We start from the raw sequence: 27,038 nt of genomic DNA, 5'->3' as shown, positions 1-27,038 counted from the left end.
CCAAACAGAGCGGTATCGTATTCGTCGGCGCGCGGTTTTTCGGAATTTTGCGTTTATTGATTCATAGAAATATCATCGCGTGCCCTGGAGTACAAATTTTTAGAGGTCCATGCACCTCGTCGACCATCAGCTCCGGCTGCGGCTCGGTATTGTCGGCCTGGCAACAGGCGTCGACCGGCGTCGATCAATTTTTTACTTTGAATCTTTCGGTAGCCTTGTTTCGAGAAGCCGCGTTTCTACCCTCTAGTTCCGAAACATCTTGGATGTTTTTCATCGTTCAGTTTTCATGAATCGACGAATCGGCTTGTTCAATAGGAATCGGTGCGGTCGCTCGTGGCCATGGACTTTACGGGAAGCGTCGGCAGGATCGTGGACGATCCGAAGGAAGCAAAGGGTATCGCGGAGAGCGAGGGGATCGATTGGAGGCGGACCTGGAGGCCGTTCTCGAGACCGCCGCCGGGCTGCGCGGTGGTCAGACTGCACGGACTCGACGACGGAATCCACGTTTTGCAGCCGTGGTTCCACAGAGGACTCAAGAGAGACATCGCGGCGGCCATCGTCAGGGATCACGGTTCCGTGGATGGGTAAGATACCGCAGCGCGCCGTAAAAATTGGCCGACCCGCCTGCCGCCCTACCAAAACCCGTTTCGACCTCAACGATCGTCTATCTCTATCGTTTCGGTGGTTTCAGAGTGTTCCTGGTCCGTGAAAGCAAGAGCAACTTGGGCGCGTACGTGTTGACCTACAAATACAGCGACAAAGTGTTTCACGCGCAAATCCAGCCGGTAAGCGTCTCTCCTGTCTTTTTCTCTGCTTTTGTCTCCACTTGATTCTATGTACAGTAATCGCGCGATTTTTGTCAAACAGCCTGTGCGCTGCACCGTCAAATATTGCGCAGGGAAATTATTGTTTTATTACTGCGTCGACCGCGCCGAGACTTCAATCGACGAGCCGAACATAGAGAAGGACAGAAGGAAATAGGATGAAAAAGGCGCGTCATCACAATGTAACACCGAAATTTACTCTTCTTTATTTTTCATTATTCTTTTATGGAACTTTCACCAACATATTCGTGGCATTTTTCTAATGCAAAATGATACCAAACACGATATAATTTCAACTGTATTTAGTGGTTTAATCGACGATGAAAGTTTCGAACGCAACGAAGATCAGCGTATTGGAAAGAAAGAGACGCGAGCAAGCGCCGTCGCCGGCACAATTCAAAGGCCCGCATTGTCGCTCTCCTTCGTTGCGTTCGAAACTTTCATGGTCGATTAGACCACTAAATACAGTTGAAATTATATCGTGTTTGGTGTCATTTTAATCAGAGAAATGTCAGAAATAAGCTAGTGAAAGTTCCATAAAGAAATAATGAAAATTCGATTCACTCGAGTCAATATTGCGGTGTTCACGCCGATATACCCGAGCCGAGATCAATCATCGCCGCCCAATTCAATTTTCTCAAGGTTAAAAACCGTTTGTACCGTAATCTCCCTATTTTTCCCATATTCTGCAAAGTTTCAGCTTTAATTTAAAAAAAAATTCATCGCTCTACCTCATTTCTATCGAAAGTTATTTCTTTTTGAATCGAGTTGGATCACTTTTCCCCACTCGACTTGAATCGCGTAGACGAGCCCCGACAAAAATCGCGCGATTACTGTACTTCGTTGCGATACGTCTCGATCCGTTTCCATCCAAGCGAGACCGACGAATTCTAAGCAGATAACGACGATGTTTCAGGTTTTCGACGAGCGATGCAACTGCTGGTTGTACACGCTCGACAAGGGAGTGACCAAGTTTTACGATTTGCTACAGTTGATCGCGTTCTACCAGCTGAACGCGGGCTCGTTGCCCACAAGATTGACGCATTACGTGCAAAATGTGGTTCCGGCGTCTCTACCGATGACGGAGGACGACGGAGCGTCACCCTCTCCGCCTTCCCCGTCCTCGCCGTCCTCCCCGGCTGAGACCAACCGACGATTCGCCGTCAACGCGAACGATCATTCCGAGAGATTCGCCGGCGACGGTTCTCTACGAGGATAGGATTTTCGGCGGCCCGATAGCCTCGAACGGCCTTCCGAGAACGCCTCGACGCGATCGGGTTGCTGGAGCTTGTGTCTCTGCAGTTACAGCAAGTGGAGCCTGTAACTGTAACGCGACCGGAGGAGCGTGTCGCGCCCTCCTCGTCGCTCTCGGCGAATCGACCAACCGACGCCAAACGCCAGACGCCAGACCACGCACGCCGCACGCTTTCGACCAGTCGGAAAACACGAAAGCGATCCAACTTAGCGCCGTTGCAACGTCGCGCCGTTTGATCAGAAGCCGGCGCATCGATATAATCTGTGAAATCCGCAAGATCTCGCGACTCGTCTAGTCGCGATTGCCACTTCTCTTTCACCCGTTTTCCAAATCACACCTTCCTTTTCTCTCCCTCCTTCTGTCTTTCTATCTCTCTCTCGAGGACGCGATGTTCCCGCAAACTCTACGGTTCAAAGAATCGACTTTGATAGCGGTTAATCAATCTCGATTTTTTACGTTGGGTGCCAGACGTCCGTGTCCAAAATGCCATCGCCGAGAAATCGTATTTTGCCAACGGGAAACGGAGAAGTAGCACGAGCGCCTAAAACGAATTCGCTAACGCGATACAGACTGACGAATCGTTTGCAATTTTTTCCTTCTGTCTTCTCCTCCTCCTTCTCAGCCCTCTCTGTTTCTTGTCCCGTCGTTCTTAGGAGTCATTGTCATTCTGATGGTTATTATTATTAACGTTGTATAGTATTATGATGATGATGATGACGATAACGATGACGATGACGATGACGATTATGATTATTATTACTATTATTATTATTACCACTATTATTACAAATCGATTATCGTAGATACAAATCGTTACAATGATATATATTTTGTACGAACAGTAACGGAGAAGTTGTCCCACGAACCTTGTGCGGTACGAAGGCCGAGTTCGAGTCGGTGTTCGAGACGCCACTCGATTCGACGTTCGACAAAGAAACAATAAAGCGCGAACGCGCAATTGAACTCGTAGCATTGTGTCTCACTCTGTCCAACCCCGAAACGTAGGTTTGAAACGTCGACATAGTTATTCGGGACCAGTGGCGCACCCAGGATGCAATCTTGGGTGGGGGCCGAGTTGAACCCAGCCCTCGGTTTTGCGTGATGACCTTTTTTTTTAGCGAACATATCTGTCGAGAGCTATTCCGCGATTTTATTTTTGGAAGCTAAACATTTTTTCTTGGCCCCCTAGCCCCCCTCTGCGCCACTGTTCGGGACACGCGTGTTGCAGAGATGGCGGTTTGGTTCACGATAATTCAAGAAACCGCGGGAACGCAGCAGCGTTATCGAGCACTCGCAACAGGTAAGTCGCGTTGTCTTCGGGGACGAGCGGAGTAGGGGCCATCGAACAGGTAACATCGTCACGCAGGTAGAGAGGAACGAAGCGGAGAGCAAGGGGCACGGCAATCCGTGGACTCGACTCGACTCGGTCGGAAAGGCGGCGAGGTGGGATTCAGGTGCGCTGCAGGCGGTAGTGGCAGGAGGAAAGGTGGTAGCCTGCTGCTGCTGGCTCGCGCTGGCAGGGATAGCGATCGGCAGTTGACCGCGACCGCTCGAGGAGGCGACGCGCTTTCGGATCGTCGACGATGTGCGAGCTCGAAGGTTTCACTCGACGACCTTATCGAGTTTGCCGATCAAGGATCCACCGAGTCGCGACCGCCCGTCATCGCTAGGATAACCAAGTAAGAGGATTCGCGCGATCGAATTTCCGATCCAGGTGACGCAACGTAACGTAAAGACACAAAGGCGCATCGATCCACGCTCGTATAATCCCGAGCCGAACAGAGATCGCGAGCAGTCGGCGATCGAAGACGAGAGGACGCGCCGACCAGATTCCGCCATTTCGAAGGAATCGCTCTGTCCAGGCATCGAAGTTTCGCTCGGTTCTCGCAACTTCTCGAGGCTCGCGGCGTGGCGGGTACGCGCTCGCAAAGTCAAAACCGGTCGGACGACATTCCTGTCGTCGATCGACCGACTGATCAGCTACGATTCGATCTCTCCGCGAGAAAAACAGTTTCCCGGATTTCCTAGTTTCGTGCTCGCGTTTCAAACGGCGTGTACATCTTTTTTCATGGACGCTCGAACGCGACGCGACACGGTGTCCTTGCAGCGATCCATGCGTCGTCGATTCGGTACCGTAAGGTGCCAGGTACGACCACAGTTTCCGTCTCGCTCGCTCTCTCGTTCACCTTCGTTCTATTCCGTTTTTCTCCGCATCTTTTTCACGGTAACGTCTCGCGGAACACGGCGTGGACGATCGCGTCGCCGACACCCGCCAAAATCGAGAGAGAACCGGAATGCCAGCTCGGGGACGGAGCAGTAGGGAACGAGCCGGAACTGGCAAACGGACGGCGATGTTGCGCCACGTAGCGACGCATCGGTATTTCCGAGAGTAAAACGGATCGAAGATAGGACGCGAACGATCGAAACGCGAGGCGACGTGACCCGACGCAACGTAATACAACGCGGTGCAGTGTGGCGAGAAACAAGGATCGTTCGAACCTGGTTCGACGCGCGATACCGACGCGACGCGCCGGGTGACTCATGCCACGGGGTGCATCTCTCTTTGTCCGACTTTCCAACTGGATGCTCTGTCGCGTTCGCACCCGTCGTTTCTAGCGCGCGGCCGTCCGTTTTTCCTTTCGAAAGTTGAGCGCGATTCTATTCTAATGTAAGTCTGTCGCGCGATAGTTTCAGGACACAAACATGGTTCTCGTCGAAGACGTTTCGGTCGATCGACGTTGAGTAAAGGAGAACCGCCGGCGGAGACCGAGAGCGAAAGCGACCGCGATCGAGAAGAGTGTTCGAGTCTCTGCTCTCGGCTCTCTCGAGCCAACATGAGAATCATCGTTCTCGCCGTAGGGCTGTTGATCGCGGGACCGATGGCCGAAGGAATGAATGCGAGGAGAGACAACTGTGGCGACGAATGCGCCGTCACCCATTATTGCAACAAGCACAACAGCCTGTGCACGCCGTGCTCCAACATTTGCGACGAGGGCAACTATCTCGAGAAGGAATGCAACGCTTATTGTCGAGGTAAGAGCTCGGGGATTTTGAATTTCGAAGCTGGCGGGAATACGCCGCGAACGCGTCGCCTCCGAGTCGTTAAGGACACGAACGTGGTAACCGCGTTTCGAAATCGATCGAGAGAAAGAAAGCGCAGGTTGTAGTAGCCCAAGCACGCTTCCCAAGCCAAGTGCCGTACATCCGCGCAGAAGGTAGGCTCGAGTCCGTTGACTTTACACCTGACCAACGTCCCTCCGTCGACTTCCCACACGCGAACGCGTTCGATGACTCATTCCTGCGCCTGCTTGCCTACCTGGTAACTTACCTGCTTGTCTACCTGCCTACCACCCCTTCCGCCCGAACATTCCCCTACTCGCCAGCTCGTTCTCCTACCTTTCCTTTCCTCTCCTCGACCTCTCTTTTCTCCCAATGTTCCCTACATCCCATGCATATTCTATATGCACATGTAAGTAGTCATCTTCGTTGTAAGTGTCGTTGTAAGTTGTAGGTCGTAGGCACGTGCCTTCCGTCTTTTTTTCTCTCTTTCTCTCCCAATCGAGTACCACGGGGACGAGAAGGTCGCGGTAGAATCGTCAAACACTCGCCAGCTATCGAAAATTTCTTCCCATGTGACGACGATATCGACAAATGTTCGACCATTTCGTTTGCAGCGTACCTGGTGACACGTATGGAGCATCAGTACGAAGATCTGCGAAGTAAGTAGATGGCGAGTATTCCCGCACTCGAATGTTAAGGGGGTAGACTCGTTTCTAGGATTGCAAGGGTGCGCGATGTGCCTTTTCTCCTTTCTCGATAATGAGAAGATGGGATTTTTCAGTTGTCAAAAGCGCTAGGTAGAAGATCGATCTAGGCTGTGATCGCCCTCAAAAGTCCTATTTTTACGTTTGCGAGGCGTAATTTGCATTATTCGGCAGCATGTACAGCTTGTCAAATCTTGCTGTGCGGTTGACTAAAACTAAAAGAATGCGCAGACAAAAACAAAGAACGCACTTGACGGGAGAAGGATGCAACGTATGAACGGTAAGGTACACACCTCGTCAAAAGTGCGTACTGTCCATTATTTCTTACAACAGTAAACATACAAAAGAAAAAACAACTGTTTACATATATGTTTGTGTGAATACACTTGTGTCACTTTACTTTTTAACTGAACTGTCGCCACGTGGATCGTTTAACAGGTGACGATCAGTTCCGACATTCCGCCTACCTACCATTGCGCAGCGGGGAGATCTCCCCTTGCGGGGGACATTTCAGCCGCACAGCTAGATTTGACAAGCTGTACATGCACAGCTTTTTAATTAAATTACGCCTCGTAAACGTAGAAACAGGACGTTTGAGGGCGTTCTAGATTGATCTTTTATCTAGCGCTTTTGAATACTGAATAACTCCATCTTTGCTTTATCGAGAAATGAGAAGGCGCATCCCACAGCCTTGCAATTAGTGTTCCTTCTCGAGAAATTTTATAATTGGTTATTTCTCATTTCTCGAGAAATTACAGTATTTCTCGACAAACTTAAATCTAGGAAAATTCTTATGAATCTCATTTATTTTATAACATATTTTCGGAAATGAACAAGAACAAATACGTATGTCCTACCATCAGTCAAAATATGCAACATTTTAATGTAGGTATTTAAATATCTCTGTTACTTGTGGTTATACGAAAAAATGTCAGAGGAGAAATTTGCACTGTTCAATAAGGTAAATATAATGGCAAAATGAAAAAATTTTTTGGAAATCATTTCGAAATTTCAAGGTCATCGTTATTTTTATTTAAAATAATTATTCTATATTCCTATTAAAAAAGAAAAGAGACAAATCCATAGTTAAGGTGAATTTTACAATTTTCCAAATTTTCAATTTAAGCGCGCCACGTCATTCTTTTATCCGATCGATCTCAAACTTTGTACAAATTTTTTTCTCACCTAAAGGAACAATACTGGATAGATGCGTGCATTGTGTCTCGATAAAAATTTCTCTCCAAGTATAGCTTAGGTCCACCCTAATGTACATACTGGACAGGAATAAACATTGAGTTAATGTTTTTTGCGCTTCCGATAAATATTATCAACGATATTCTAAATATCATAAGTTTTCCAATATTTTTTCATTTTATTAAAAATTCTAGAGAATTCTCGAGAAATATAGTCTTATCTCTCATTTCTCGAGAAATGAAAAATGTTGAGAAATCAGGAACACTACTTGCAATCCAGGAAACGAGAGTCTATGGTTTATCTTAGCCAGCCAGTCGTCTGGCGCAGCACCTTTCTTTTGTGCCACGCACGGCAGGGAACCGTCGACACGCTCTAGCCAGATGGACCGACAGTTTCGAAAAGAAATATTGGGAAATTGAAGAAATGTAGAAAATACTAGACACAAAACCAGAGTAGTAAGGTGCTGCCGGATTGGCTAAGATAAACCGACCTTTAGCAGATCGCGGCGACCTCTCGACGACAAACTATAAGAAAAGTTCGCTCCAATTTGCAGGTGAAGTGAGCAAATTGTGGAGTTTCGCGACTGCAGCTATCGCTGTGGCCTTCCTCTCTTTGATGGTGGCCGCGTGCCTGCTCGCAAACAGGTTCGTCAAATGGAAAACAATCGGTGGCGCTTTCCACCGGACGTTCTTCGGAACGTGGACGAAGGTGAGTCCCATCGAAGATTCGAGATTTTTGGCGTGTATCGGACTCTCTCTTCGACCTCTCGCCGTTTCAGACAACTTCGGTTAACAAAAACAATAATCACGAGAACAACAACAAGCCGGAGGACGTAGAGACGGGCGCGCACAGGCGAAACGGACCGAAGCTTGCGATGCCAACGATTAGCGCCACTGTCGCACCGTCCCGCGATCCAGGGATCGTAAGACAGAAGACGGTCGGAAGTGGAAACGGAAATGGGAGCGGGCAGATACAAGTGCAGGTGCAAAGTCAAGGACAAGGACGCGGGAACGAAACCGCGGAGAACTGTGCCGGGGCCGACAACAGCACACCGAACACGACCACCACCACATTGTCCCTGTCGGGAAGACATCCGTGCGAGGATACTACCCTGGATTACGCCTACGACAATCCCGCTATGACTCCCAGCCCCGAGTCCGTTCAAATTCGAAGAGATCGCGAGAGTTCGTTTTAAAGGGGTGGACTCATTTTTGCCAGGACTGCAGGATTGCGGGATGCGTCTTCTCATTCCTCGATAATTCAAAGACGGGGTTCTTCAATAGTCAAAAGCGCTAAATAAAAGATCAATCTAGGCCGCGATCGCTCTAAAAAGTCCTGTTTCCAGGTGCACGGTAGTTTTACGACCATAGGAACTTGGTTCCTGTTTACAGGATGTTGTTTTTGTTGGGATTTACGTTTACAAGCCGTAACTTGCATTATTCGGAAGCATATAGCTGCGAAAATTACGCCTCGCAAACGTAAAAGAAGGTCTTTTGAGGGCGACCGCGGCCTGATCTTTTACCTAGCGCTGTTGACTACTGAAAAACCCTCATCTTTGCATTATCAAGAAATGCGAAGGCGCATCCCGCACCCATGCAATCTTGGAAACGAGTCTGCCGCCTCAAGCAGTGTTTCCGTCGATCTCCGAGATCGAAAGCAATATCAAATTGTACATACACATAATGTATAGCGTATATACGGTATAGAGTAAGTATACATATACAAGAATCGAGAGCGCGGCGAATCGCGGCGAGAATTGCCGCGTTCCCTTATCAATCGTTCCGTCCATGAAAGGCCTTTATAGCGAAGTTAACGCGAACCTCTGGCGAGGAGGGCGTGCTTCGCATAGGACGGCGTAGGCTACGCGCGACTCCAGACCAAATATCGATCGTTCTCCGTTCGTTTGTATGCGGAACGCACGGATCGCTCAACTCGACTGCTCAATGCTCAATCGACTCTTGTTAGGTTTCTCGTGTATTCCGCAGCTTTGCGCGTTCGGACCGGAGCTCGCGCGAACCTCGTCGTCCTTAGCATAAGTTTCGTTTTTCCGTGTCTCGCATAAGTAACGTGCACCCGAGTTTGCACCGGTTCTAGGCGACACGCGATGTCGCGCAGTTTTTTCGGGGATCGATGTCTTCCAAGCGCGAACTCCTCGATCCGCCAATCTCGAGAGGTCGTCGACGCGCTGCGGATCGTCGAGTTCGCCAAACGGTTCACGCGTTTCGTAAAACGTTTTCTTTCTATCGTTGACGTTGACTTTTTATCGCGCGTATTTCTCATTCCCGTTCGTTCTCTGTTGTCGGTTGCGTAGAAACAGCTCTGTTAGAAATCTAGAAATACAGCTTACGTCTCTATTACATCGAATTTTGTCAACCCCTCCTTTCCGTTCTCCCTTAATCTCTAAATGTTTTCGGCGCAACGGTTCGATCGTTTATTACGAATTATAAAGCAATAAACGTAATAAACGATCGAACTGTTGCGCCGAAAACATTTAGAAATTTATTATCAGCAAATACGATCGATAGAAGAAACATATTTCCCTTAATTTCGTTCGTCGAGAGACGAGAAACTCGCGAGCGAGCGATAAAGCCTGTTTATAGATGGAGACCGGATCAGACCGAAGGTGAAGGCGCACGCGAGCGCGAAGGAGACGGCAAGGCTTGCCGAGGGGATGCCTCGGCCGGTGACATTGCCGTCGGATTAGACGAACCGCCGCCGACGTGAAGTGGCCTCGACATGACCAGCTCCCTCGTGTTCTTCTCCGGTTTGGTCAGCACCACGTAGACTTTCGGTAGGAACAGGCAGAGCAGCTGAACCAGGCCGTTCAGCGACAGCGAGAGCGCCAATGTGATCGCCCTAATCACGTTGCTGATCGAAGCCAGATAGAGGGGCACGAACGCGAGCCACAGAACGATCGTCGCATAATTGGCGAACGCGATGCGGCGAGTCTCGTTGAATCCCTCGGGGCACTTTCTGGTCTTGATCGCGTAGAACGTGGACGCCACTGAAAACGGTGGAACGCGGCAACCAGATGAAGGGGGCCGGGGTGCCATAATCAAAGAGCGACTTACCCGTCAACAGGAACGGATACGCCAAACCGATCACGTAAGATGCGTCCTCCGATCCGCGACAAATCCTGACGTTCGCCTCCCTGGTAGGATAAGAGTTCGTCACCGCCGGTGGTTCCTTCAAAAGCCAAGCCGCGTCGAAAGCAACCTCCGCGAGCGTTAGAATGCCCGCTATCGTCAGCTGCGACCTCGGGCTGGTGTATCTACGATCCAGAAGACGAACGCGCAACGGTCGTATGTCGTGTGACGTATGCGGTCGGACGAACAACGATAGCATACCGTCGCTTACGCGGACTCGGCCCAGGATCGTTGAATATCCGGTGTATCCTGTTGATTTTGGTCGCGAGTGCGGCGTAGCACAGAGTGTAGCAGAATCCGATGCCGAAGCGGACGACGGCGCAACTGCCGGCGCTCGGTTTCGCCACGATCGCGAATGTCATCGAGAAGCAGGCGAACGCGCCGACCAGCAGCAGGAACGACAACTCCCGTCCGGAGGCTTTGATCATCGGTGTCTCGCCATACCGCCAGAACACCGACGAAACGAAACCGGTCAACGATATGCCTGCGATACGAAAATACGACGGATGCAACCGATGCGATGGAACGAATAGAATGCGCTCGCGGTCGTTTTCGCGCGACCGGTATACAGGGTCTGTCCGGAAACTAATGCGACCACATTTTTTTTTAATCTATTGAAGATACGAGTACAAACCTTTAAAATTCTTCAAAGTAGAATCCTTGGGTGTCGACACATTTTTTCCAACGCGATTTCCATGCTTCGTATGCTCCCTGGAAGGTGTTATCTGGAGCCGCTCGTAGCACCCTCGTCGCAGCCTCGTCGAGCACTTCTAACCGAAACTTTTCCGTAGATTATGGGGAAAACAGTAAACGATACTTCTTAATTGGATCACAACCCTTCCTCAACCCCCGTACAATCCTGTCAGTCCTGACTTGTCTCCCGCCAACTTCTTCTTGTGTCCAAAAATTAAAAATGTGCTAAAAAAGGATGCCATTTTGAAAGCGTGGAACGCGTCAAAGAGGCTGTGACGAGGGTACTACAAGAGGTTCCAAAAAACGCCTTCCAGGGAGCACACGGAGCATGGAAATCGCGCTGAAAAAAATGTGTCGACGCCGAAGGATTCTACTTTGAAGAAATTTAAAGGTTTGTACCCATATGTTTACTAGATTTTTTTTTAAAAATGCGGTCGCATTACTTTTCGGACAGACCCTGTACACCGGAAATAGGAAAGCGAAATCGAAGGGAACGGGCGGCTCACCGAGTACGGCTACCGTCATCGCAGCGATCGCCCATGGATTCGAATGGTCGACAAACTCCTCGGGAATCGGCTCGCAACTGGTTCCGTTCTCGGTCGGTCGAGTACCCCATTTGCAATCCTCGCATCTGTGCTCGTCGACCCGGAATCGATAGAGGCCGCAGCTCTGACACCTCCAACAGCACGGGTCCTCTTTCACTCGCACCATGATTCGATCCGAATCACACGGCTTTGAGCACGAGGAATCGGGAAAGTCGATTTCACCGCGGAATCCCATCTTCTCGCGGTCCAGCCGAAGTTCGGCTCGTCCATGCTCATTCACTGTGGTCGAATACACCGAAAACACCGACGTAACGAAAACATCGAAACGCCGGAACACCGATTACAGATTATCAACTTACGCGTATAATTTCCAACGATCATCCATTGATGCGTGCCGTTCGAAGTCCGCCGAAAGTTCAGGATGGAATATCTCGGCGGCCCGTCGACCTCGTCCACGAATCCGAATCCGTTGCCCGCTTCGTCTGGAAGGATCGCGTTTCGATGTCGCTCGAGAGATCGTTTCGGTCGGCCGGGAATCCGGATGTCTTGACTCACCTTTGAACGACACCTTGGTCAGGTATCGCGAGAACGTTTCCCCGTCCATGGATCGCATCCGCTCGCAAATGCCAAAGTAACGTCGTCCGCACATGTCGATTTGTGCGTCGCGCAGAGCGTACGCCACCGCGTAAACCGCGTCTCGAACGAAATGCAGAAATCTGCGTTGCTTGTAACCGTTGGTTCGATCGATTCGGAGGCTGGGATCCGCGCATCGATCCATCTCCTCTCCGGTGATCTTCGCGGCGGCGGATCGCTCGGTCGGATACTCGCAGCCGTGATACTTGTACCAAAATTCGCGGAACCAGGGATTCCGTTTCTCGTGTTCGAGCGTCAAGTTCGTGAAATATCGGTCGAAACCGGAAAGCGGGGCGTAGAGCGGCTGCACGGCGAGCGCGCCCTCCAGTTCGGACACGTTTCCTCGGCGTTCCTCGTCCTTTCGGTCGGGCCACGAATCGCTGCCCAACCAAACGAACCGCGAGTCCAAGCCCATTCTTCGCGCCGACGCCAACACCCGCAGAGTCGCCGACTTCTCCGCGAACAGCACCACCACTGAAAACGGAAAACAGGATGCATAATCCGTCGCGCGGCGGCCTTTACTTTTATCTGTACTGGAGACCCCTATTTCACGTGCATCCGCGCCGTCACGTATTCACAAGCAACCGATATTGAAGGAAATATTGACAATAAACCTCCTAGACGTTCAAACGGTTCTTCAATATTGACAGAAAATATAATTTTCTATGAATATCCGCCAATATTGATAGGACGCTTCATTACGCTCCTAGACGATCAATATTTCCATCAATATGGTCCTCCGTTAATATTGACGCGAATATTGAGAATATCATTGATCATGTAGGGCTCACTTTAAAGTACTACACGGTTCGCGTACCACGTGTTGACATGTATTTTAGTACACGATCAAAACCGCGATCTCTAATCTGTACGAATAGATTTACCTCGAACACCGGTCTTGTCGGCGATCGTGCGGACCACGTTGTCGTAATCTTCGTCCGTGAACCGATCCTCCTGGATTCTGTGCGGAGCGGTGAAGCAAATCGAATACTCGGTCGCAAGGGACACCAACGTCTCGTATCCGTGATCGCCGTACTCCGAGTCGGAATAAACGATCGACGCGTACGACCACTCGAACCGCCTAGAGCAGCAGAAAAAGAAAAAGGAAAGGAGCAGAAGAAGATTCGTGAGCGGATCGGTGATCCTATTTCGAGGGTTCACTCGTACTCACCGAAGTATCTCGAGCATGGCGCGCGCTTGGTTCACATCGCTCGGTACCGTACGGAAAAACTGCGGGAACTTCTCTTTGCTGCTCAAGAACGGCGATGTGGCCATGTAGGAGATTTGCGGGATCGAGAACAGCGCCAGCACCGACGCGACCTACGCGAGTCGTCCGATGTTCACGATCGAGATTAGAGATCCCTATTTCACGTACATACGTGGTCTGTCCGGAAAGTTTCCGACCTTGTGCAAGTATCATTCCTGGTCGATATCAATGGGTCCCCTTCAAAGTATTGCCGTTAGAAGCCACAACTTTCTTCCAGCGATCCTCCCACTTCTCTCGTCGTATTCTGTTTTATTGCTTCTACGTTCACAAATCTTTGTCCTTTGAGAGGTTTTTTCATTTTGGGAAACAACCAGAAGTCACAAGGAGCTAGATCAGGCCTGTACGGAGGATCATACCAATGGTTTCCGAACAAGAATGCCCAAATTTCTGGCAAAATTGAATGCATATTCGTTGTTCCACACATTCGGCCATCATTAGACTGCGGATTTTATGCATTTATGACAAAAATGGGTACGTACGATTTAAAACGATGGAGGTATTAAAAAGATTTAAGGCCACCAGTGTATTAGTTTCACTTTAATAAGATAATTAAAAGAAGAATGAAATTGTTATTTGGCTCCTGTGTCTTGCAATCAATGCAAACATTTTTTATTTTGCATAAAGATTCGCAGTCTAGTCATTTTAAAATACGCGACGCTCACTTGACTCGGTGCTTACAAAACTGCGTATCGTTTTCAAATGACGGCATGCAGAGATTTGTTGCATGGGCAGGACACTTATTACAAGGTCGCCTCTAATATAAACATGCGCTATCCGCCTTAGGAACGAAGACATAAGCAAAGGTCGGATACTTTCCGGACAGACCACGTATAAATACACGTGGTACGTGAACTATGTACATATGTATGTATATAATAAGAATTTAAGGCACGTTCGAGTCCGACAGCTGATGCGTTATTGTTTTTCGATCGAACGTGCCGAACGGATTCGTATTCGCAGATCCGTGATCCGTGTACACCGATCCGGTTCCCGCGATCTCTAATCGAGATCCGAACGAGTCGCTATCGCCGTTCGCGAGAACCAAAAGCTTACCTGAATCGTGACCGAACTCGACTGCGCGCCGAGCATCGCGATCACGTCGTCGAATCCTCCGTTCATGAATTTCGGCGCGCTCCGATCCTCGCATCGGTACTCTTGCTCGCCGTATTGATTGCCGCGCGCGATCAAACCTAACAGAGGACAATCGATCGAAATCAGAATCCGAATCTGTTTCGGTGAAACGAGCGCGCGCGTACCCTTCACGAAGTAGAAGGCCTGCTCCAGCGCGTAGCCGGGATTGTCGCACGTATCGAAGGCCAAAGCACCCAGTTGTATGCCCGGAAGCATCGTAGGATCGTTGTTAATGCGTTCAACGGTGTACAGCATAGCTTCCAGAGGTTGAATGCCATCCTCGATCTAAATTCGAACGAAACCAGACAGAACGGGACCGAGCCCGCGTTTGATCGCTTTCTTACCTGAATCTCGCCGCAGCTCTCGCCTCCGCTGCCTTTTCGGTGCACAGGAAACAGCCCTCCCAAAACGACGTTTCCTGTCACGTTCGCGAAGATGACTCGACCTCCGACGTTCGAACGAGGCTCGAACACCGTACACAATACCGAAGAAAGTAGCGCGATTCTTAGGACGTCGACGATCATTTTACGTTCTTCCTTTCTATTTATGCGACGCGACGACCGCCGATCGGTAAGAAACGCGAAGCGGTCCCTCATCGAACAGGCACCAGACACTAGACGACAACCTCCTCGAAGCAAGGATGCAACAAACGTTTTTCGCCCGCGTCGCGCGATTACACAGGCGCAAGCAGGAGTGGTCGTTTCCGTCTTTTATCCCGAATCGAAGTAAGGAAATCGATCAGGGAAAGTAGCATGCCGTGGGCGGAAACGCACTCGTGATACGCAAGAGAAGGTAAACGAATCGGTCGCGTGCAAACAGGGGTCCGGAAAGAGCAATCTCGTTAAACGCTCGATCGTCTCTGTGCTGTCACCCTCCATCTGCACATACCACGACATCGTATGCTTTCGCGTCCTATACTCGCGAGTATACTTGTCGTGGATGCAAAGAATTGGCGTCGTCGTGAAGTGCTTATAATACGGCTAACGCGATAACGTTCACCTCGGACATTATATACCTTCGATCGGAGTAATAAAGAGATCGAGATTGGGATAGAGAGATCGCGTCCCCGTCGAAGCTCTTAAACGCGAAGGACACGCGACTGCCGCGACTCGTGCGAGATCGAGAAGAGAGACGTTATACGGAGCTTACGCAGGAAGCAGAGTGGGAACGATAACTCCGGAATCTCCAATTATTCAATCGTCTCCCCAAGCGAGGTCCGTTCAAACGTCCGGGTCGTATACGGTTTCGCGACTCGGAATCCTATTGTATTGTGTCGGAGCTAGTCGCGTAGACTCCTTCATCGTAGTACCGCGCAGTACCGGATATCGCGAGTCGATCCGATTTCAGTGCATCGGGTCGGTTGCGAGATCTTCGAACGTCGAGGCAACCGGAAGGAAACATTGTCGCCGGAACATGGCCGACGCCAACGATCCGACGCACAAGACGTTGGACTTGATCGATTGCGCGGTGTTCGCGGGAATGCTGGGAATCTCCGCGATCATCGGAGTCTATCACGCGTACAAATCGAGAAAAAGTACCGACGCTGTCCGCGAGTACCTGGTGGGTGGACAAAACATGTCCATCTTCCCCATAAGCATGTCTCTGATCGCCAGGTAGGAAGCACGCGTTCCATGAGAGGATGGAGGAGAGACTAGCATTTCGTAACCGTCCATTATTCCATTCCATTTCGTTCGAATTCGAAATTTAAGCGCGAACGCTTCGATTTCCAGTTACATATCGGGAATATCGATCCTCGGTCTACCCGCCGAGATGTACGTATACGGCACGCAATTTTGGTGCGTGGTGATCGCCGACTCGTTCGTCTCCTTGACGATGGCCTTTGTCTATCTGCCCGTGTTCTACGGCCTCGGGATCACTTCTTCGTACGAGGTACTTGCACTAGGATTATCCAGTCCCGTTTCACCGCGCGAAAACTCGAAAACCGTACTTCGGCTTTCAGTACTTGAAGCTGAGATTCAACGGCGGCGTTCGTCTGATGGGCTCCGCGATATTTCTGATCAAAATGGTGAGTATAGTCCGAGCGCGGCTCCGCAGATCCGAATTCAAGGAAAGTTTGTTGCCACAGCTATTATACATCCCACTGGTGATATACGTTCCGGCGCTGGCTTTCAATCAAGTGACTGGCATCAATCTGCACGCGATCGCCCTGTTGGTCAGCATGGTTTGCATATTTTACACGACCCTGGTAAGAAGTGCGCGAGACAAAGTCGATCAATCGAACAGTCGCTGTATCGCTGTAACGCTCTGTCGCGAAACCGCGTGTTGCAGGGCGGCCTCAAAGCTGTCGTCTGGACGGACGCTGTTCAGACTATCGTGATGTTCGGAGGTGTGGTCCTCGTTGCGGTTTACGGAACGATTCGAGTAGGCGGGATCGATTTCGTCTGGGAGAAAAATCGCGAAACCAACAGAATCGAGTTTTTCAAGTAAGAAAAACTCCCCTCTCTCTTTGCCCCACCGTACTAGTTCCTCAATTGACCGATTGCTTCGATCTCCAGCTTCGATATGGATCCGACGACGAGACACACCTTCTGGTCGGTGGTTATTGGCAACTACTTGAACTGGTTGGCGACCTGTTCGGTAAACCAGGCGATGGTCCAGCGATGCTTGTCGATGCCGAACCTGAAAATGGCAAACGCGTAAGCGAGAACGTCTCGGAATTATTATCGGTGTCGGAAGTGGACGTCGTGCGTCGCAGCCGTTCGACGCGCTCGCCCATCTAATTCCGTATCCCTTCCATGTTCTTCAGAACAATCGTGATTATGGCGATCGGCATAATAACCATCGTCTCGTTGAATTGCTACACCGGTCTGGTCCTGTTTGCTGCGTTTCACGATTGCGACCCCGTCAAAACCAAGGTAAAGAGCACCACGCGCTCCTCTCCTTTCCCTCGATACCCTAGCGCCATTGTATTCCTCTTGTTCCAGCAAATAGGTAAATCGGATCAGCTGTTGCCTTTCTTCGTAATGGAATTGGCCGCCTCTATTCCTGGTTTGCCGGGCCTGTTCGTCGCTTGCGTGTTCAGCGCCGCCCTCAGGTGAGCTCGCGGGTCGTCCGTCTTGTCCCGTCTCGCGCCTGTGATCGAATGACAAGGACAATCACCAGCCGTTTCGTTGCAGCACCATGTCTACCGGCTTAAACTCCATGGCCGGAGTGATATTCGAAGACATGATAAGGCCTTACCTGCGTGGTCCCGTCTCGGACGTTGCTGCCAGCCGAACGATGAAAGCCACGGTGGTCGTGATCGGCGCCATTTGCGTTGGTTTGGTCTTCCTCGTCGAGAAACTCGGGGGTCTGATTCAGGTGAAATCTCGTTTCGTCTTTCCTTTTTATTCATCTGTCGCATCTACCGCACCTACTATGTTTCGCTCAGGCTGGCAAGAGTTTGTCGGGCATCACGGCGGGACCATTGCTCGGAATGTTCACCCTGGGCATGTTCTTCCCGAGCGCCAACTCCGCGGTAAGCCAATCGATCGCCCAATTCCCTCATAGACGTAGTTTGCATCTGTGCGTTATCGATTCTCTGTCTCTCCTGTATCCGTCTATCTCGCGTTCTCTCTCTCTCTTTGTATCTGTGTTTCCGGTTGTTCCGCGACAGGGAGCAATAGTCGGTGGTCTTCTGGGTTTGAATCTGGTCGCCTGGATCTCGTTCGGTACTCAAGCAGCCATTTCCACCGGAGAGATCGTGTTTCCCCAGAAGCCGGTGTCGATCGAAGGATGCTCGGAATCGCTGAAGAATCGCGCCGGCAATTCCACGTTGATCATTGATCCCACGATCCAGTAAGCGTGTCTCGACAGTCTCGACCCGATCGAGAACAATTTCAGCGGCCTAAACGTATCCTTGTTTTTCTATTTTGCTGTTCACCGTTTCAGGGAACACCCGTTTCTCCTCTACAGAATGTCGTACCTCTGGTACACGTGGGTCGGATTTCTGACCGCGATTCTGGTCGGCTTGCTCGTCTCGTGGATCACCGGATCGAACCGACGCAAACCTGGAGACGAGAAATTGTACACGCCGATGATACGCCGTTTTCTGCGGTCCACAGTCATCGCGGGCGCCGAAAATCAACAGGTTCGCTGTTTTGAGAAAAGTGTGGTTGAATACGAACCTAACCGAACCTTTCGTTCGTTTGCAGGATGTCACGAAACTGGAGAAGCTCGAAATGAATGCGACGGGGAACCGAGTAACGCGGAATCCTCCGTAGTTGGTCGAACGCTTCGAGTTTGGTTCGCGAATCGGATCGATAGAGAGAGAAAGGACCCGCGGTCTTGCGAGTTCTCATTTCTATATGCGCTAATAAACTCACAACCAATACGCGTATACGTGCTATAAATACATATATTGTAATTTAATATAATATAATATAAATATATACATATTTACCATAGATTCACGCTTACACGATGCATACATGTATCTCATTATCGTATAACGCTGTGCAACACTGTTGAACGCTAAACGATTGCAAACGTCCTAGATCGAACCGCGAAAAATATTTCGAATTGACCGGATTAACAAAGAAACAGAAGAGATACAAGGAAACTAAGAAACTAAGAAATGGAATAACCAGAATACTTTGACCGGACGCTCTTCGTTGCGTTTACGTTCGTTCCTTCGCTCCCCTTCTCGGAGAATTCTCGTAGATCCGCGTAATCGTCGCTCCCCAACAAAGATCGGCGTTTCCGTGGTTTCCGAGAGAACACCCAGACCTCAACCGTCTATCCGTCTTTCCTCAGCTCCGGTTCCCTGCGGTTGGCTGCGCTCGCGACTAGAAGACGAAGATGGGAACTGTTCGGCGCCAAGAAGTCGTCGAGGAAATTCGTCGTTGAAAACGAGACGGGACATCACCGTCTAAGATCCAAGATCCAAGATCGAAAAGATCTAAAATCTGAGGAGAACGGGGTAACGTTAAGACGCGAGCGGCGACATGCCCATCGTTCTGGGATCTTGCTGACCCGGTTGCGCGGGGGGCACGAGTTGAGGCCCGTTCTCCAAGTTCCTCAACAGTTGATTCAGCCAGTGCTTCGTCGACGCGTCCTCTTGGAGGCACGTCGCGAACGTGTTGTTGTCCCTCAGCTGATCCGGTAGACATTGCCTGAGCGCTAGCAACGCCCTGTAACAACCGTGAAAGATGTCAGCTGAACGGAAACGGAGCGGTACCTATCGTACCGTGTATCAATTAGAGTGTACACGTGGTACGTGAACCGTGTAGTACGAATTTAAGGATCCGTGTACATGGATCTGCGAATACGAATCCGTGTACTCGTTGTCGGACTCGAACGTGTCGAACGGATCCGAATTCGCAGATCTGTGCACACGTGAAATAGGGATCTCTAGTATCAATACGATAACGTGTAATCCGAGCGCAACGAACCTCGCGTTGTCCGACAGCCTCAAATAACATCTGACCACGTGCTTGAGCAGCCTCGCGGAAGGGTCCTTGGCTAAGGACAACACCATTTTCCCTAAAATCATCGCGACGTGGCTAAATCTGTCGTAGGTTTGACAGATGTACGAGAGACCACTGTCATCCAGCAGTATCTTTTGTAGTATGAACGTGGCCACTGTTTTGCTAAGCTCTGAACCGCTCTCCATGATCCGCAAACAGAGTGGGATGATTTCGGTGGTGAGCAAGAACGTGATCACCTCTTGCTCGTCAGTCTTGACCAAAGCTCCTATCACACCCAGGCTGGTCAGTCGGAGATACTCGAACGGCCGTGTTTTGCTTATTGTGTGCAGGAATGGGTACAGGAACAACGGAATGTGGGCCTGAAGTAAACAACAGCAAACGATAGAACGCAGAAACAGAGAGGAAAAAGAAACAGGTCAAATTATCGATGGGTTTCTCTTTTTACCTGGAGGAAGGCCGATCTAGTTTCAGGATGACTAGCGACGCACTGTAACAATGCCAAAGCGTTGCACACACGGTTGCTCTGATATGCTGTCAGCGTAGCCGGATAGATGGCAGGATAGATGCTTATAATTTCCTGAAGCAACGAGGCCGATGTGCCGAACGAATGCCACAGCATAGGAGCCAGGTCGGGAACAACCTCGCGCTTCTTGCTCAGCTCCATTAACGCGTTCTCTCTGGTCTCGGGATTCGACAATTCGGTGATCCACGTATAAACCTTCTCGCGGTCCACCGAAGACTGAAGCGCAGCGGGACTTTGCTGCGAACTCATCCTGCTGGTCTCTTCCTCTCTCTTTCTCCACCGTCCTCCTTAGAATTCTTGGTCGGTTTCAGAGTTTTTAAATAGGAAACCTTCGTAGCGACAGCGATAGTGATCCCGCGATCCGTTACGCTCCCCCTCTCGCCGTATTCTCGAGTCTGATCGACGAAATCAGACCTGATTCGAGTTTTTTCTTTGGCTACACTTATCGCGTAATCGTTCGAGAATCAATTCGAAAACAATCTTTGAGGTTAGGAAACCAGCGCCGATCCACCGCGACTCGCAATTCACGACACGACCGCACAACGCGTTTTCTTTCGCACAGAACAACGAAACAACACTAGCCCGGTCCTGAAACTGTTCCGCTCTGTTTCGACAGATATTTGCAGGAATATCGGGCTTCCTCGACGCTTCTCGACGCCGCAGTTTCACTTTCACGCAGCGATACGGAATAGGTTACAGGTTACAGGTTATGTTACAGGACGAAACGTTCAACTTTGAATGTATTCACCGAACTCTGCCGGCAGGGGGCTAGCGGGGTCACGCCACAAACGATTCTGCATTGTGGCGGCCCCAGTAGGAGGGTGAAATCAACTGTAATCGAATGCGATGGCCTCTACAGATAAGATAGAGTTACAAAATTACCTATAGAATTAAAAATATGATTTCCCGGGAAGAAAGTTTTCGTCCGCATACGAGCATATTTTTTTCGCTGGACAAGGGCTCATTCGAAAAAGGAAGGTTCAATGCTGTGCGCGTAGGCCATGATTTGATGAGATTATACAGATATGGATTAGATTTGGATATGATTGTTTACTTTTTATTAAACGTCATCCGGGTAAGAGATACAAAATAACCCTTTGGGAAACATATTTTTTATGTAAAACAGTTCAATCCAATTTGACTGCGGATCTTTATACAAAATAAAAAATGTTTGCAACGATTCGAAGACAGAGAGGCAAAATAAAAATTTCTTTCTGGTTTTAATTATTTTATTAAACTGAAACTAATACGTGGATGTGCTTATAAATTTTTTAAATATGTCCACTGCTTTCAATTGTACGTACAAATTTTTGTTCTAAATGCATAAAATCCGCAGTCTACTTATCTATGATAGGTATCTCTGCAGATTTTAGTAAATATTAGCGACATCTATATATCAAACATAAATTGCCTAATTTACCTATCGTAAATACTATCTCCATTGATATTCCAGATATTACATAAATATAAGTTCAATATTTCTTAGAAGAAGGTATATAAATCGCATTTACTCTTCCATATAGAAAATATTTGTCATATTATTTTTGTTCATGATATTCGTAAATAACTTTTAAAGTTTAATATATTATCAGATATTATTACTGAATAATTATAGTTTGCATGCGATTCATGAAAATATCACGAAGGATTCATTCATGAATAACACTATTTTGAATATGTAAAAATATCTTACATTCTGCATATCATATTTCTTGCGTTCTTTTAAAATACATATATCGATAGTATCGAAATAACAACAACTGAACAACAACTCATCAATATTTGCTCTTTTTACTTTTTACAATCGTTTGCAATCGTTGTGCTTACTAGTGAGAAATAGATTCTGTGCTTGGCATCCCTGCGAAAAAGGCATGCTGACTCGAAACGGCAATAAAATGAAATAAAGCGGATCTGTGAATAAGTTTTATTTAACCGTGCAGCGTTTATATAGGTAGTACAAGATATCCAAACTAGTAAATACGTTAAATATTTGATGACGCTGACACTATGCTTACTGTTATTTTTATAGACCGAACTACAAAGCAAGATTTATATTGATGTTGACTTTTGACTGTGAGAAATACATTTCTGGTGCAATTACTCTAGTGGTTCGTTGAACAAGGTAGGGAGGGTCACTTCGATTCATTATACATTTATATATTTCATTATAATTACGTGGTAATCATCGATCCACTTTCCTACGAATGTCTAACATTAAAATGCGACTTGTGTCGTAGTTAAATAATTTGCATACATAAGCTCTTTTATGTAGTAACCTACTCCTATTTCCACATTACAAGCATAGTTTCAAATTAGTTTTCCTTATGCAATGTATTAATGACTCTTAGGTATTCATTTGCAATATCACATGTATAAAGCGGTCAAAAATAGTGTAAGGAAAGTTGAAAATTACGTGAGACTTCAATTAATTGTTGAACCTAACCTCGTATTCGTAACACGGAGAGGAGATGTCAGTTTAGCCAGTTCAAACCAGGCGCATTACGGATCTTTTGAATCTCCTTAGTTTTTCTGATTACTTGCGTCTTTGCTGCGTGGTAAGTAAAATGTTTTTCTTTTCTTTTGAACTGCATTTAAGATATACGCAAATTTCTCTTTGTGCGTTTTATATCATTTTTTTTTTGCATTGATCCCTAAGATTTATGTTTTGTCAATTTATATTCGTTTGTTTTCTTCATTAAATGAAATTGAGAAATCTCTTACAGTTATAATGTCTCTAATCTTGTGGAGGAATAAAATGAATAGAAAATTATTGTTTTTATTCGAATAATATAGAAATATTAATTATTGTTAAAGTTGTTTGTACAAATATTGGTTTATGTAAACTAATTTTCAGACATCAAATTTACAGATATATTCAGTTTACGTATCAATGAGTTTTCACAGTTATAATTATATAAAAAATCTCTAAAACACCTTAACGGGCCCTCTCTTTTTAACTTTGCGATAGTTGCTATGCTTTGCACACTTATAATAGCTACAAATGCAGATATGTCTATATTTTAAGCGTTACTTGATATGTACCATATTGTATTTATTTATAAAGTCATTCGATTTTGATTTTAGTTAAAAGAGGGATGCCACGCAGCAAGCGTAGAGCGCCCTCTAGCACAAATCATCATCATTCTTCTATTGAAATGTCACCTAGTGCCCAAGACGAGGGTATACCGAGGCATCCATCAAAACGACTCAGACACACATCTAGGTAAACCTATATTACCCGTATTACCGTTACTCGCATTAAGTACATTATAAACTTGAACTCTGCAACTATAATTCTCAATACTTTTAAGCATTCCGTTGGGTTCTATAGTATTTCTTTTATGTGAATAAAAATTATAATATGTATGTTGAAAATAATATGATTTACAGCTTGTCAAATCTAGCTGTGCGGCTGAATGTCCCCCGTAAGGGGAAATGAGCCCGCTGCGCAGTGGTAAATAGGCGGAACTTCACAACGATAGAGAACTGATCGTCACCTGTCAAACGATGCACGTGGCAACAGTTCAGTTAACAAGTAAAGTGACACAAGTGTATTCACACAAACATATAAACAGTTGTCTTGTATGTTCACTGCTGTAAGAAATAATGGACAGTTGCATCCTTCTCTCGTCGAGTGTAGTCTTTGTATTTTTCTGCGCATTCCTAAGTTTTGGTCAACCGCACAGCTAGATTTGACAAGCTGTTGATAAAGATACTATTTAATTCTGTAAAACAATGTGGAAAGTAAAACTGGTAAGGTAATATTTGTTAGTATTAATGAAGACAGTCAATATGACTTTTGTTTCTTTCAGTGCAAGACGTTACACGAAAACAGAAGATGTTTCAAGTACTTCATCTTTTTCCCAAAAGCGTTGTATTACTTGGTTTAGGGAATACACAACACCTGATGATTCAGACACTCTTGGTCCCGAAGGAATGGAAAAATTTTGCGAAGACATTGGTGTAGAACCTGAAAATGTAGTGATGCTTGTTCTCGCATATAAAATGAATGCCCGTCAGATGGGTTTTTTCACACTAAGTGAATGGTTGAAAGGCCTTTCGGAATTACAATGTGATTCTATTAGTAAAATACAACAAAAACTTGAGTACCTAAGGGTTCAGTTAACTGATCCACATACGTTCAAAGGAATTTACAGATATGCTTATGATTTTGCTAGAGTAAGTATTCAAATAATTCATATGTTTTCAAATGCTTTAGGTACATATAAATGTGTATAATACCATTACATTTTAGGACAAAGATCAAAGGAGCATGGATATGGAAACTGCCAGAGTTATGTTGCAGTTACTTTTGGGAAAACATTGGCCACTGTTCACACAATTTGCTCAGTTCCTAGATCAATCAAAGTACAAAGTGATTAATAAAGATCAATGGTGCAACATTTTAGAATTTTCTCGTACAATCAATCATGATTTATCTAATTATGATTTAGACGGAGCATGTATGTACTTTTATTATACGTGACGGTTAGAAATATTTCTTAAGCAATGTACATTCACTGCACATGTAACTATTACAGGGCCAGTGATGCTTGATGAATTTGTTGAATGGTTAAAAATGCAGCGAGGTAAGGAATCATCAACAGAAGTTAGAGGCAGCTGAAACGTTCAATGAAAATAGTCCACTAAAATAAAACAAACTCATCTCTTCTTTCATCATATTTTGTTAATAACAAAATTTCTGTTTATGTCATAACCTCGCAACATTTCAGTTATCACCATTCGTACTATATTTTTTATTAATCAGTAATAATGTAAGTAGCTTATCTTAATATGATTTGCAGTATGTTCTAAATAGATTCTGCTTTAAAGACTACTTCAGTCATAATTATTTGTCACCTTCATAGTTGATCCAAGATTTGTCGCAGAGACTCTTATGATTAAAAGTAAGCTTGAATGTAAAAAATTTACTTGTACGATTCTCGCAATGTATCTCCCATAATATCTCTAAATTGTCAATATTTTTGATATGTCGAAATCCTTTCTCTCTATTGATTATTCCATTTTATAAATCTACAAGCGATTAAACAAGTTACATTCCAAGTATTAAGTAGAAATGTATATATAGAATTATTTATAAATACATTCAATAAAAAATTTCTCCAATTTGAATATCTCTTATTATTGCGGAATAATTATGTGAGCTTTATAAACTACTAAGTAATTCTTAAACGTTACTGCAACCTTTTACATATGAAATGCAATAGAACACATTGGCACATACTTTTTTACAGAACTTTTGATACTTACAGATATCAAGAATATTGATGTATATTACGAATCTGATGTCTCGTTTAACACAGCCTTTATAAATTTAGAAATTATAATTTGATAATATGAAATTGTATGCGAAAATTTATTTAGCTGTTTTCTAATCAAAGAAACTCGCGACTAACATCGGTATAAAATCTGTTTATCATAACAATTTTTGCGACAATTTTAATGGATTAATGTATGGCGATTGTTTAACTAATCTTGTAATATATTTTAATTCAATCGACTGTGGTTACTTGTATCATTTAGCAGAATTTTTGGACGTACATGTGATTCAAAGTATAAACGAATTTCCGTCAAATTATAATAATATAGGCAATTACTTCTATTATTGTTTCGACTTAGTTTAATTGACAAATTTGTTTTATTTTATGTACATGTATATTTTTCCTGCATGTGTACTTCTATTACAAATAATGTTATTAGCGATATAATATAAAATTAAATTTCAAATTTCGCTCATAACTTCTAAATTAATAGTAATCTTAAACTGATGGATGAAAAGTATCTAATGGAAAATTATACACTCATACATAACGAAGGAATTAGAAACCAGAATTTAAAATCATTGTATGCCGCTGCAATATATCTGCCATGTGGAGAATGTAATGTAATAAAGAACGTGAAATAAATAAAATACTTTTTTCAATATCTTCATTTCGTTTATTTATCCAATGAAGGTTTCTCGCATAGTACTTACGTTACCGTATTTTAGTACTTTATGCAAGTGGTAATTACTTTTTTCATGTTGGACTATACCTAAATATATTTCTTCTATCTCGAGCTTGCTACATTTGATAATCGCGCCATTTATTGGTATGCACATATACGTATATAACAACATTGTGTTTAGGATTTGAGGCTTTATCTTTAGAATATATCTGCGATATAAAAATAGGAGATCGTGTGTTGTAATTTTAAAACAGATCTATAATTATGTAAATAAACATTCAGTTTATAAAAATGTAACTTTGCGAATATAGTAATCTTTTAATAAATATATTTTGTATCTCTTTCGTTGTGCCGAAATCAAAAATGAGGGAATATGTAGTCTTGCAGCAAAATAGGAATTCTCTTTGGTTGCATGTTTCATGCGGGCAAAGTCCTCGCGCCCAGGGTTTTTTTCCGCCATCAATTTTGTCAGCATAGACCTTAGACTATATATACTTATAGATCCGGCATCGGTATAGAATTATAGAATAATAGAATATGTATAGGACGCAGTGTTCCAAGATAACGGAGTATCTGGTGCCAGTGGTGCCTGTTGGTGCCCACAAGTTAATTCAAAATGGTGGATAGCGATATAAAAGCGAGGTATACAAGTATATTTATGTATTAT

The 27,038-nt window shown here is 46.0% G+C and overlaps 6 protein-coding genes across 18 annotated transcripts in view; 4 read left to right on the top strand and 2 right to left on the bottom strand.

Moving 5' to 3' along the window:
* Positions 1-3,048, top strand: part of LOC143208220 (growth factor receptor-bound protein 14) — a 28,551-nt gene extending 25,503 nt beyond the window's left edge. For all 6 annotated transcript variants that reach the window (XM_076422410.1, XM_076422411.1, XM_076422409.1 and 3 more), the window contains 3 exons: positions 316-584; positions 692-785; positions 1,741-3,048. In XM_076422410.1, the coding sequence (XP_076278525.1) occupies positions 316-584; positions 692-785; positions 1,741-2,043 (666 nt within the window). In that variant the 3' untranslated portion in view covers positions 2,044-3,048. The remainder of the gene's footprint in view (positions 1-315; positions 585-691; positions 786-1,740) is intronic.
* Positions 94-16,316, bottom strand: LOC143208217 (metabotropic glutamate receptor 6). The gene is made up of 11 exons (XM_076422405.1): positions 14,797-16,316; positions 14,578-14,737; positions 14,375-14,511; positions 13,226-13,374; positions 12,939-13,135; positions 11,977-12,528; positions 11,781-11,903; positions 11,383-11,700; positions 10,385-10,667; positions 10,109-10,308; positions 94-10,041 (listed from the first exon to the last, which is right to left on the bottom strand). Exons 1-11 carry the CDS (start codon positions 15,046-15,048, stop codon positions 9,650-9,652), a joined length of 2,763 nt encoding a protein of 920 aa, XP_076278520.1. The 5' UTR covers positions 15,049-16,316; the 3' UTR covers positions 94-9,649.
* LOC143208230 (uncharacterized) lies at positions 4,914-9,394 on the top strand. Its single transcript, XM_076422437.1, has 4 exons — positions 4,914-5,112; positions 5,754-5,798; positions 7,591-7,745; positions 7,816-9,394. Exons 1-4 carry the CDS (start codon positions 4,914-4,916, stop codon positions 8,230-8,232), a joined length of 816 nt encoding a protein of 271 aa, XP_076278552.1. The 3' UTR covers positions 8,233-9,394.
* Positions 15,351-18,858, top strand: LOC143208221 (sodium-coupled monocarboxylate transporter 2). Of its 6 annotated transcripts, XM_076422421.1 has the most exons (13): positions 15,383-16,065; positions 16,183-16,342; positions 16,413-16,478; positions 16,539-16,658; positions 16,742-16,896; positions 16,969-17,109; positions 17,220-17,328; positions 17,398-17,507; positions 17,590-17,773; positions 17,844-17,930; positions 18,069-18,250; positions 18,344-18,542; positions 18,607-18,858. In XM_076422421.1, exons 1-13 carry the CDS (start codon positions 15,866-15,868, stop codon positions 18,673-18,675), a joined length of 1,782 nt encoding a protein of 593 aa, XP_076278536.1. In that variant the 5' UTR covers positions 15,383-15,865; the 3' UTR covers positions 18,676-18,858. The 6 variants fall into 6 exon arrangements, with proteins under 6 accessions (XP_076278531.1, XP_076278532.1, XP_076278533.1 ...); XM_076422420.1 differs by having other exon boundaries at positions 15,371-16,065; positions 17,844-18,250; XM_076422419.1 differs by having other exon boundaries at positions 15,364-16,065; positions 16,413-16,658; positions 17,844-18,250.
* On the bottom strand, positions 18,792-21,147 carry Rcd-1 (Required for cell differentiation 1). Its single transcript, XM_076422431.1, has 3 exons — positions 20,327-21,147; positions 19,846-20,240; positions 18,792-19,584 (listed from the first exon to the last, which is right to left on the bottom strand). The coding sequence occupies exons 1-3, from the start codon at positions 20,651-20,653 to the stop codon at positions 19,380-19,382; spliced, it is 927 nt and encodes a 308-aa protein (XP_076278546.1). The 5' UTR covers positions 20,654-21,147; the 3' UTR covers positions 18,792-19,379.
* A 1,050-nt stretch (positions 21,148-22,197) lies between these two features.
* Positions 22,198-26,350, top strand: LOC143207857 (DCN1-like protein 4). 3 transcript variants are annotated; one of them, XM_076421707.1, is made up of 7 exons: positions 22,199-22,355; positions 22,434-22,526; positions 22,753-22,959; positions 23,489-23,627; positions 24,217-24,583; positions 24,660-24,867; positions 24,946-26,350. In XM_076421707.1, the coding sequence occupies exons 4-7, from the start codon at positions 23,500-23,502 to the stop codon at positions 25,026-25,028; spliced, it is 786 nt and encodes a 261-aa protein (XP_076277822.1). In that variant the 5' UTR covers positions 22,199-22,355; positions 22,434-22,526; positions 22,753-22,959; positions 23,489-23,499; the 3' UTR covers positions 25,029-26,350. The 3 variants fall into 3 exon arrangements, with proteins under 3 accessions (XP_076277824.1, XP_076277822.1, XP_076277823.1); XM_076421709.1 differs by lacking the exon at positions 22,753-22,959 and having other exon boundaries at positions 22,198-22,355; XM_076421708.1 differs by lacking the exons at positions 22,199-22,355; positions 22,434-22,526 and having other exon boundaries at positions 22,533-22,959.
* Positions 26,351-27,038: the final 688 nt, after the last annotated feature.

This window comes from Lasioglossum baleicum, chromosome 4 (genome assembly GCF_051020765.1).
Source record: "Lasioglossum baleicum chromosome 4, iyLasBale1, whole genome shotgun sequence".
In the NCBI taxonomy this organism is placed as follows: Eukaryota; Metazoa; Arthropoda; class Insecta; order Hymenoptera; family Halictidae; genus Lasioglossum; species Lasioglossum baleicum.
Note: the sequence above shows the minus strand (reverse complement) of the source record. Positions and strands in the feature narration are given on the sequence as shown.